This window comes from Poromitra crassiceps, assembly GCF_964638095.1.
Source record: "Poromitra crassiceps genome assembly, chromosome: 18".
Taxonomy (NCBI): domain Eukaryota; kingdom Metazoa; phylum Chordata; class Actinopteri; order Beryciformes; family Melamphaidae; genus Poromitra; species Poromitra crassiceps.
In genome coordinates this window covers 11,846,714-11,858,062 of record NC_139636.1, presented here as the reverse complement: position 1 = coordinate 11,858,062, position 11,349 = coordinate 11,846,714, and the positions used below count along the sequence as shown (strand labels likewise).

General features: G+C 43.5%; 1 protein-coding gene across 1 annotated transcript in view; it reads right to left on the bottom strand.

Moving 5' to 3' along the window:
- The window catches only part of LOC310792931 (NT-3 growth factor receptor-like), a gene marked incomplete at both ends in the record, with an annotated part of 132,354 nt that overhangs the window by 42,161 nt on the left and 78,844 nt on the right, over window positions 1-11,349 (bottom strand). The window contains 5 exons of the mRNA XM_083654695.1: window positions 2,751-2,853; window positions 4,458-4,513; window positions 6,349-6,366; window positions 9,483-9,666; window positions 10,310-10,422. Of these exons, the coding sequence (XP_083510821.1) occupies window positions 2,751-2,853; window positions 4,458-4,513; window positions 6,349-6,366; window positions 9,483-9,666; window positions 10,310-10,422 (474 nt within the window). The remainder of the gene's footprint in view (window positions 1-2,750; window positions 2,854-4,457; window positions 4,514-6,348; window positions 6,367-9,482; window positions 9,667-10,309; window positions 10,423-11,349) is intronic.

The following is an 11,349-nucleotide window of genomic DNA, read 5'->3' as shown; positions in this document are numbered from 1 at the left end:
CACACACACACACACAGACAGACAGACACACACACACACACACACAGGCAGACATCTCTTATGTTTTGTGGACATTAGTCAAAGACTATTGGATCTGAAAGGAGATTGTACTGTGATAAAGATGACAATATTGGTTCAGAGGGGAAACAGAACTGAAATGTCGTCCTCGAGCAGGAAGAAGAGGCTTGATGGAGATGTAATGGAATCATCTGTTTTTTGGTCCACTCCTTCTGCTTTTAAAGGCAGCCATTTTCAGGACCTGCTATCAACACACGTATCTCTACGTATGCCTTGAGTCTAATGTGTGTGTGTGTGTGTGTGTGTGTGTTGTGTGTGTGTGTGTGTGTGTGTGTGTGTGTGTGTGTGTGTGTGTGTGTGTGTGTGTGTGTGCGTGCGCGTGCCCTACAGGCATGATCTAAAGCAGCAGTAAATGAACAGACCGGTGTAATCAGCAGATGGTTGAGAGGGAGTTTCTGTGTGTGTGTGTGTGTGTGTGTGTGTGTGTGTGTGTGTGTGTGTGTGTGTGTGTGTGTGTGTGTGTGTGTGTGTGTGTGTGTGTGTGTGTATGCGTGCGTGTGTATGCGTGCATGCATGTGCGGGTGTGTACCCTGTCAACATGTTAGCTTCAGACGGAGAAATTCTGCAAAAAGCACACATTTGCTCGGCCGGGGGAAAGTCCAGATGGTGAGTCATTCATACGTTTTATTTTACTTATGCCTACCCCACACTACAGGATTTTCAAATCCTTGAAGATTATAAAAATCTTGAGAGCCCACACACTACAGGACAGAGAGAGACGATTTTTTAACATTTCAATCTTGGGACACACACACAATCGCGTCTGTTCAAACGCAACCCCACACACTAGAAGATTATGCCGAAGATTCACCTTGGAAGCAGGGCTCGACGTTAACTTTTAAAATGCCTATTCAGTGTGCGCACCGGGTGTAGTAGTGTCATTTCGTTTTCTAAACAAATTTTATTTTTTGTTTTTATAATGCATTTGCACTGAAAGGATTTGTTTAACTAATATTTGCGCGGACAGCCGCGTCCATTCGGGGTGTAGGCCTACTGTGCACGGCCAGGCGAAAACCGTCTGCACAGGTGTCTTGTGGAGGGGCGCGTCTGCTGATTTGACTCACTTTTCCGTGCGGACACTCGCCGATGCGGGAAGCTGAGACCTAAGCGCTTGTTGTAGGCTACATGCTTTGCAGTATAGCATTTAGTTTTCCGTCCCGTTCAAAGACGCACGGGTATTTCACCTCGATGACAATTTCCTCGTTCTTTGTTTCTGTGCGGGGCTGCGAGCGGACGCGGACCAGATTATTTTGCGAAAAACTGTAATGGAAACGCAGCTACTACTGGCTCTCTGCTCAAGATGCAATCGCCTGTCGGGTTGTAAATATCTAACATGTTAGATATGCCCGATTCACAATCGGGAAGAGGCAGTCTTCCCGATTGTGAATCTTTGAACCCCACACACTACAGGATCATTTGGGAAGATTATCTGCCCGACGCGTTTCAAATCGGGAGCACCCCCGAGAAAATCGGGAGGGGGGAATCTTGGCCATAATCTTGCAAATTATCCTGTAGTGTGGGGTAGGCATTAGTAGCAGCGAGCGTTCTTCTCCTGCATACAGCTGTCTATGTTTTCACTGCAATCTTTCTACACTAACAGGCTCTCAGCATATTCTGTTGGCTTTCTGAATCATCAAAACGTTCAAAAACCTTATCAACTACCAACACTTAACTAGCCTTACTCCACATCAACCTAGTGACGTGATCACGCTAGGCTACACAAAGGCATGTTCAAAAAAAAAATCTCAACAATGGCTTACTTTTATAATGCTAATTTGATTGTAGTACATCTTAGTAATACACACAGCTCTGTGTAGGTGTCTATTTCCTTGTGTCATGCAAAGTGATTTTTTTTGGGGTGGGATTCTCAGTGTGGAATATGTAAAAGATTAGCACCAACGTTGAGTTTGATAGATTTAGAAAGCCCAAAAAGGCCCCAAAATGTGCTATTTCTGGGCATCCAGCTACAGTATATACGTATATTTTTTTTTACAAACAGGATGCATTTTATTACTTTGTCTGGGTTTTTTGTAGGTAAGGCTTCCAATTTTAAGACTTTACTGGTCATTACAAAACTGACGTCATTTTGATGCCATCAGTTCCATGTTTCCATTAGGATATCATTGAAATCACATCAAAAGGTATCATTTGGTGTAAGTGAGCTCTATTGACCATCAATTCAAATAGAAAGCGTAAAAACGGTGGTAATGGTTTGGAATGGAGTTGCTAACAAGGTACAACACAGAATTGGGTGAAAATTGATACTTCATGGTGCTTTTATAAACAGTCAAACCAGACCGGGTCAATTTGACCCGGGAGGACAACAGGAGGAACTCAATGAAATTAGTTCAAATTAATTTGATTTGTGAAGGGCATAGTATTGAACCATCCATGTGATTTTTGGGCAATTCGATGGAAGAAAACCAGATTTCTGATGGAAAAACGTTTCATTTCAGGTCAAATTGAGGACAATCGAGGGTTTTAAATATTTTGATATTCAAGCTTCAATTAAAAAATGTCACCATCTGCCTAAGACTACACTCTAGACTGCATTCAAAAGGGTAACCAAACTCATACCCTGTAAGCCGGTCAAAGAAAGGACAAATCATCCAAATGGAAAGAAATATATACTTATATAAATTGTAATTTATATATCACATATATCGTCCTACCTTTCATGCCAAACTTGGAGCGTCGTCCATACTTGTTGATGAGAATGAAGAGAAGCACCAACATCACACAGGCAAACGCCGCTAGTCCCACTGCTATGGAGACCTGCAGAGCCGAGAGAGACAAGAAAGACAATATAATATTGCTATGGAGACCTGAAGAGACAAGAAAAAAGGCAATAAATAATACTTCTGTGGAGAGGAGACCTGGAGAGACCAGAAGAAAGACAATATAATACTGCTATGGAGACCTGCAGAGCCAGAGAGACAAGAAGAAAGACAATAATACTGCTATGGAGACCTGCAGAGCCAAGAGAGACAAGAAAAAAGACAATATAACAGGATATACACTAAAGCGCCCGGCAAGGTTCTGCGCAGCCTCGACTTGGAGACTGTGCATACTCGAACATTAACTCGGCGCATTGGCTGCGGTACACGTCCAAAACGTTATCGTGTCGTTTACCAAGAACTTGCAATCATGTCGGTGGGGGGAAATTTTATTGTCCCTCCATTTCCAAACTCATTCCGATGAGCCTGCAGAAGGCTTTGCTAGATGAGGGACAAGCACGTTAAATGAGGAAATGGCATTTCCTCATTCCTCACAACAAGGACTTGACGGCGCAGAGTCACATTTTCGAGGAGCTGCACGCCCCCTACGCTGAGCTGCGCCGATAGGACGCCTAGCTGCGGCGACCCCCTCAGCGCAGTCGGCGACGGCGATTTCGCTTGAGCATAATTTGCGCTTAAGACGACGACCCGGTCCCGACCCACGGGCCGGGTCGGGCCGGTCTCAGGTTTGGCAGGCTAATACAATCGGAACTTACGATTGTATTTACACTTCCTGTTAGTCTCTCAAGCCAGACGGTCTCTTCTGCATAAGGTGAATAATGCAGACATTTTATTCTGAAGAGTCGGCCGTTCTTGCATTGCATTGGTTCATTTAAAGTTCTTCTGTCTCTGTTTCTTTCTTCTCTTTGCCTGCTACACAGTGATGTTATATCATATTGATGGTAATCAGGACAGATGTTGACTCTCCCAGAAGGAAATGTGCAATAAATATTTCAGTAAAAACATTGACTGGCTGGAAATCAGTCCCGCAAGGATATACACAGAGCTTTCACAATGCAATTTGTGGAGTTTTAGGGGTTTTTGTGTGGCTAAAAACTACACATCAATGGGAAAATCTGTACTAAATTTGCACTAAACAGATACCAATTTTTTTTTTTTCTACAACGACCTCCAAAAATAGTCACTATAATCACTTCCCATGATAATAAGCAAAGTGGATGTCACATAAACTATGGGAAATAGTAACAGAAGCAAATAACAGAAATAAACATGGCCTCAAATTTGTAACAATGGAAAATACTGCTTGGATGCTTGTCTACAATGAATCCATATACAGCTCTACAGAAAGGCAAGCGAGGACATTTAAATAACTAGGAATCTCGCCCGCCGTGCGCCTCGCCGAACATTTAAATAATAAATCTACATAGAGCTCTACAGAAAGGCAAGTGAAGATATTTAAATAATAAATCTACATACACATACACACACACACACACACACACACACAAACACACGCACACGCACACACACACACACACACACACACACACACACACACACACACACACACACACACACACACACACACACATGTACACATGCACCACAATTAGCTGGTGGTTGTCCACATTTTGTACTCACCCCAAAAGTGTCCTGGTCAGGTCTGTGAGTGACAGAGATGGTTGGAGTCGGGGTCCCTTAGAGAAGCAGAGGCAGACACAGCAGTTTACTGGTGAGCTGATGACATGAGGGAACTGGGTAGGGGTCGTCTGAGGACATGACACATCGCAACTAGATCTAGTACACTTGGAGAGCGCAGACCTCTGCCAAGAACAATACTCCAGGCTGCTATGATATGCACATTCGGATCAGAACCCTAACCCACACCCACCCACATCCCCCCAGCCACTCCCCCTATACCCACCAACCCTCAACTCTCTGCGACCTTCATATCCCTAGCCCCGCCACTTTCCCTTGACCCAACCCCGATCGGATCCGCACCAAAATGTAATGGGGTCTTCTTTGGCCCATGCTACACCCTCCTACCAAGTTTCATGAACATCGGACCAGTAGTTTCTCCGTAACCCTGCTAACAAAAAACCAACAAACAAACAAACAGACGAATAAACGGCACGGAAAACATTTCCTCCGACGTCCTTGGCGGAGGTAATAAGCAAGCACTCATACGATGACAACAGTGATCATATGAGTGCTACAAGAATACAAACCCCAGTAGATCAGTCATGACATCAAATTCAGAGATCTAAGTCATGAAAGAATCATGTTATATAGGCAGGAGTGGGATTGGCCGAGTAGTATTGCCCTAATCCTGCTAACAAACGGACAGACAAACGGCAGTGAAAACCTTAACCTCCTTAGCTGAGGTAACAAATCAGCGCTCAGTATGAAAACACAGACGAGGTTTACCAGACATGAATGCACATTTAAATGAGAGTGGCTTCCAGAATAAGAGCCTATATTTAATATAACTATAGCTAGTCGCCATCTCTGGATTAGAGTATGACTTTAACGCCCCCTCCAGTCACTTTTCCTATCTGTATAACAGCTGCTGTTCTATTTCAATTATGTTCTAAAAACTGCTGTATAGTCGCATGTGATCTGATTTGCGCCAAAGAACTAACATTGATAAGAACTGAAGGCTAATAAGTTGTTCCACTGCAACATCATGGCTGCAGCGCTGTTGTCAAAACAGCTTTGCCTCTTGGCTTCAATACTCTTTGCGCTATACAGCCTACAGTGCATGTTCTCCTCCGTAACGTTAGCTTAGCCCCTACTGGAAAGAGCGTGACTCGAAACGGTTAATAAGCTAATGTTTTGGTCTGTCAGTGGCGTTTTGAGCCCGGCGTAGTTGTTACAGCAGCAGGCAGTGGGTTTATAACATAGCTAACAGCTAGCTAGCTATCATGTTAACTCGACCTCAGTCAGAATCTAATTAACATGACATATTGAGTCATACATCATGGGTGCGTTTGGAAATAGCACTCCGAGCGCCCAGAGCGCACACTGGACTGTTCGTAAATTGGGAGCGCCGTTGTAATGTACCGTACCTTCGCGCTCTCATTTCAGTGTAGAGCGTCACAGTGGATTTACGAACGCACCCCATGATTCCATTTTAGCAACTACTTAACTTGAGCACAAAATTATATTATTTGTCAACAAATATTTGGCAAACAGTGATCAACACTGTCAGGACATGAATCAGAAATATGCAATATCTTACAAATTACCAAATACACTAGAGGGGGGCTTTAAGAAAAATCATGCCGTGTGCATTTAGGCCAGTAATCATTAGTAGGAGCCATGTTCTCTGGTGAATACATTAAAAGGTATTCTATAACGAAACGCATAGAGGCTAATCAAATAAAAACTAAGCTAGCGTGAACATCGGGGGGCCTTTTTCATATGTAGAGGGTGTCATGGTGAAGCGCTAACTCATGTTGACAACCCTGAGAAAGAAAATCATAATGTTATAATGAGATTCTTACAAAAGAAAAAGGGAAAAGCGACTTACCATAATCATAATCCACATCTGGAAAAGCGTGAGGGAAGATAGAGACAAAGAGTTAGGCCAGCGAGAGGAGAGAGAGGGGAAGACGAGACTGAAATGAGTGCATTCGAGTGTGAAAGAGCATTGGAAAAAACCAAGAGAGGTTTACGAAACAGACGGAGACAAAAACAACCAAGCTAGAAGAAAGGTAGAGGAGAGGTAGGGGCAGAGATGGGAAAAACATTAGACACAGTAAGTGGTATTAAAATAAAATACAAATAAAATACAAAATAAAGTGTTAAATAGCTCTATTACAGAAAATACATTTTCTGGGATCCCATCCCACTTTTATCCAATCAGGAGAGAGGATTCCACAAACTTATTTTCTGATAACTGCAGAGCGAAGGGACTGGGAGACCCACGTTACTGACCAAAAACTCTATCAGTGATGGCTGTCGGAATGTAGAGTTATTTAACACTTATTTTAACAAAAAATATCACTTGCATGTACAGCACCTTTACTTAAGTAGAAGTACAGTTACTTGTGTAAAAAAAAGACTGGTAAAAGTAGAAGTACTGATTCAACTTGTTTACTTGTTAAAGTAACAAAGTACAGGCTCTGAAATGTAATAAAGTATAAAAGTAAAAATGTATTTCTACCAGCTGTTTCTGTGCAAAGCTAGCTGAAACTCACATCTAATTCATATTAATGTAATTTGAATACCATTCGACGTAGAAGATCCCCTCACAACATGTGTTAAGATGTATAAAGACTATACTTTGATTAATCATTTCTGTGATATGCTTTTTCCACAAAAGATTTGCACATAATGCATGAAAGCTGGGACGAGTGAGAGAGACATTACGTTACGTTGTTTTTGTCTGTCGTGCATTAAAACTAAAGTAACTAGCTTGTTTTGAAAATGTAAGGAGTAGAAAGTAGGCTACAGATATTTGTGTTAAAATGTTATTGAGTAAAAGTAAAAAGCTGTCAGAAAAATAAATACTAGATACCTGAAAAGCCTACTTAAGTACAGTAACAAAGTATTGCGTTACTTCCCATCTCTGGGTAGGGGCGAAGGACAAGAGAGACAGTGAACAGAGTGAGAGAAAGAAAGAAAGAAAGAAAGAAAGAAAGAAAGAAAGAAAGAAAGAAAGAAAGAAAGAAAGAAAGAAAGAAAGAAAGAAAAAGAGCGAGTGAGCATCAGTGTAATGTGTGAAGAGAGCGGAACAGAAAATGATCTCGTGTTAACGAGATCGTTAACCCTTGCCTAAATATAGTCTTCCTTTATTAAGCGCTTTTTGTTTACACTTAGACTAAATATAAGCTTCACTTCACGGCAACATGTGACAGGCGTGAGAGAAACAGTAAAGCTTATGGTAGGGCGCTTGACACTTTTGATAAGTGTCTCTCGACAGAAATAAAAGAGCCGCACGCCGTTTTTTTATTTATACTTTGGGTGAAAGGTTTCAGTGGTCTCCATGGTAACAGGAGCCGGCCCCTCCCCCCTCCTCCCAGCAGCACCGTCTCTCGTCTCCCCTCGGCTTCACTCTGAGGAGGAACGGTTTAACGGCTAAAATATGTTCACCTTCCCCTGAGCTCAAATCAGTGTCAAAGCATTCTCCAGGTACGCAACACCAAAGGAAAGTGTCCAGAGGGATTCTTTTCTGTCGCTAAAGACGTCACATCTGTGGAGAGACAGTTTAGAAGGTGTCGATAGACGAAGCAGAAGTTGGGCTTTAGAATGCTGCTGATATCAGGGTTTTGCAGGGTGGAATCACAGAGAGATCACTCACTGCTTCCAGTGCTTCGCCAACATCCACATATTTATTTCTGAATCCAAACCCTGAGCTCCAGACTTGTGGACTGAGCCCTCGCAGCCTTCGGTCACAAGGCCCCCACACGCACAGGGAGCGAATCTTGGCGCTCGTCATTTGACGCGCGTCAATTTCTGCCCCTATAGCGCACTGCAAGCGTCAGATCTGAAATGTATACACCACAGAATGACATAACCATCACTATTTGGGGGGAAAAGGCTACTAATTTATATGTAATCGGGCACAATTGACCGATTAAAAAAAGTTGTTATACGTAGTTTTGAGCCCCTGTCATATGTCATAAGCCTCTTCTAAACATGAACTGCGGATTATAACTGTAGAATCAGGTCTCCGACTATCCGCCGCAGTTACCCTGCTAGACATAACTCTAAACATGGGGAGAAGCTCCCGTGCGGTTTGGAGCACAGTGCTGCTGCCTGGCTACTGCAGAGGAAAGGTAGGCTACAAAATAGGCTACAATTCTCTCCTCTGGATCAATATGTTTCGAATGCATTTATTCCTCTTGTATTCTTCTCAAAGATCGACTTTGCAGCGGGAAATATAGCCTTTTGTTCGGCACGTCATTCTGGGCAAGCTTGGGATAGAGGCTGTTGGATCATCCTACCTGTCTGTCGGTCTGCCGTGCAGAGGGGGAGAGAGAAAAGGCAGCGCTGCGGGGGGGATATTATGCAATTCTGTCCAAACATATTCTAATCTCATGATCATGACATCCAGGGATAGGCTATGTTTTGCTAGCTGATGTGTTTAGAACCTTATTCTCACGTTGTAGTCTTGCTAGTGTAGCGTATTAATGCCTGCTGTATTTAAACTGCCGTGAGAGTTCGAGGAGCACTAGCCTACTTATCGAGACAGAGACGGGGATGGAAGTGGGCAGAGAGGGAGGGGGGTGGGCGTGGGCTTCCAAACGCTGGGATCTGACGCTCCCTGTGTGTGTGGGCCTATATAGGCTACTTACTGTTACCTAATATAGAGAGTACGAACCAAGAGATTTCATCTGCCATTTTATTTTTCGTTCACATATTATAAAATGCTTGTAAAAGGAGTTTTACATCAAGTCCCTCTAAATCACTATAACGACATCATTTAAAGCGTTATCATCACCAAATTATGATTTTGTTGGTTTTATGTGAAACATATACAGTATATCGTTCCTCACACTTCACTAGAGGTATTTCCTTGCTGGAGACATCAGAACAGAGGTCAATTCTAGTACTATTTACCATCTAAAAGCCAAGTTGATATTCAACCAAGCATCATTAATATATATGAGTGCAGCATACTCTCCCTTATTCCACCTCCACCTCAAGTTCCCAGCCTACCTTCAAAGGGCCTGTTGAGGAAGTGCCCATATACGGTTCTGGTGGCCACACCCAGGAAGTTGCCTGCCTCCAAGGTGTAGTTGCCGTTGTTGTGGTGTGTTGGGTTTTTAAAGGTGAGACAGCCTTCTAGATAGTCCTGGTAGATCTCCATCTCAGTACGCACATACTCACTGCTGGGAATTTCCTGAATGGAGAGCAACAGATGATCAGCGTCAAACCACTAAACCAGCAACCGATCAGGGTCATCTAGAACACAGTCTAGCCGCCAAACAAGGGCTTTAACTGCTGAATACTGGACAGGGATTGGCTCTGGTATTGGTGATGTCACTTGCGAATGTGAACGCCAACCGTACCGAACCACATAGACAACACACGGGCGAGGATACACTCCAGGCATAGTGTACTCTGCAAGTGTTCCGTTCCGTTCCCGAGCGCGGAAGACATTTTGTAAAGTGAAAGCTGACCAGCAGGGGAGAGGAGAGGGGGGGGCAATGTGCCCGGGCGCCAAACGGAACGGAACGAAAGTGATCGTTCCCAGTGAGAAAGCAACCTAAAAGCAAACTGCAGTAAAGCCTAAGGGCCCATGCACACCAGTGTGGTGAAAATCGCTTGTAGTCGCTGTCCCCTGCCCCGCTGGCCGCTTGGTGATGCAGCTTAATTGGCTGTCTTAGTGTCTTTCCCAGAGCCATTGATTGGTCTTTCCATTTGGTATTTTGAATGACAGACACATCCAATACACAATGAATGGGCAACTGGCAACTGTGGTATGCATGCACCATAATGAAGGAGATATAAGGCGTGCATCTCGACAGATGAAGCAGACCCACCTTGTCTTTGTGGAACCATCGTAAGATGGGGTGGGGCGAGCCGCGCACCGTGAACTCTATGCAGGTGTCATGGCGCCGCTCCGGCTCCTCCAACTTCAGGATGGAAGGAGGGACTGCAGGAGAGGAGGGGGGAGAGAGAACAGAATGAATCCTATAATAAGAATGTGAACTGTGTGTGTGTGTGTGTGTGTGTGTGTGTGTGTGTGTGTGTGTGTGTGTGTGTGTGTGTGTGTGTGTGTGTGTGTGTGTGTGTGTGTGTGTGTGTGTGTGTGTGTGAGAGTGAGTGAGTGAGTGAGTGAGTGAGTGAGTGAGTGAGCAGAGTTGTGTTCAGCCACAGCTATGCCATTTTACGTGCGATTACACTGAATCTATCAGGAAGTGTAAAGAGAAGCCCTGCAGGTGACTGAATGAAGCGATATTTTTGAATTAGGTCATTATGGCCGACTAAATGCAGAAGAGGCTAATCAGTGGCCAAAATGAGTCAACACAGGTTCACCACCATGGAGAGCTGCTGAGTGGACACATGAGGGGAGTTGGAATCAGCCAGGGAACAGGACTATGAAACCCCTCTGGGGCGAGAGAGGAGAGGCTGCATGCCGACTCTATGAGCGAGGCCTGTGCAGATTAATGGCCGAACTTGTAATGCTGCAAAATGGATGCACAGCCTGATACACTATTTAACCTGAGAGAGAGAGACAGAGAGAGAGAGAGAGAGAGAGGGGAGAGAATAAGAGAGAGAGGGAGATAATATACTAAATTGTTATAGGATGCTTACTGATTTAATTATTGCTGATAGTAATTTATTTTGATGTAATTGTTGCTATTCCTGTATTAAAGTTAATAATAATCATAATAATCATAATCACAATACAAATAATAATGATGATGATGATGATGATGCTTTGGTAACATAGTGTTTGTGTGTTCTGCCTGTTTCTATGCCAGTAAAGCACAATTGAATTGAACTGAATTACAATTGAGGGAGGTGACAGATCCTAGACAAAGAAAGAAAGAAAGAAAGAAAGAAAGAAAGAAAGAAA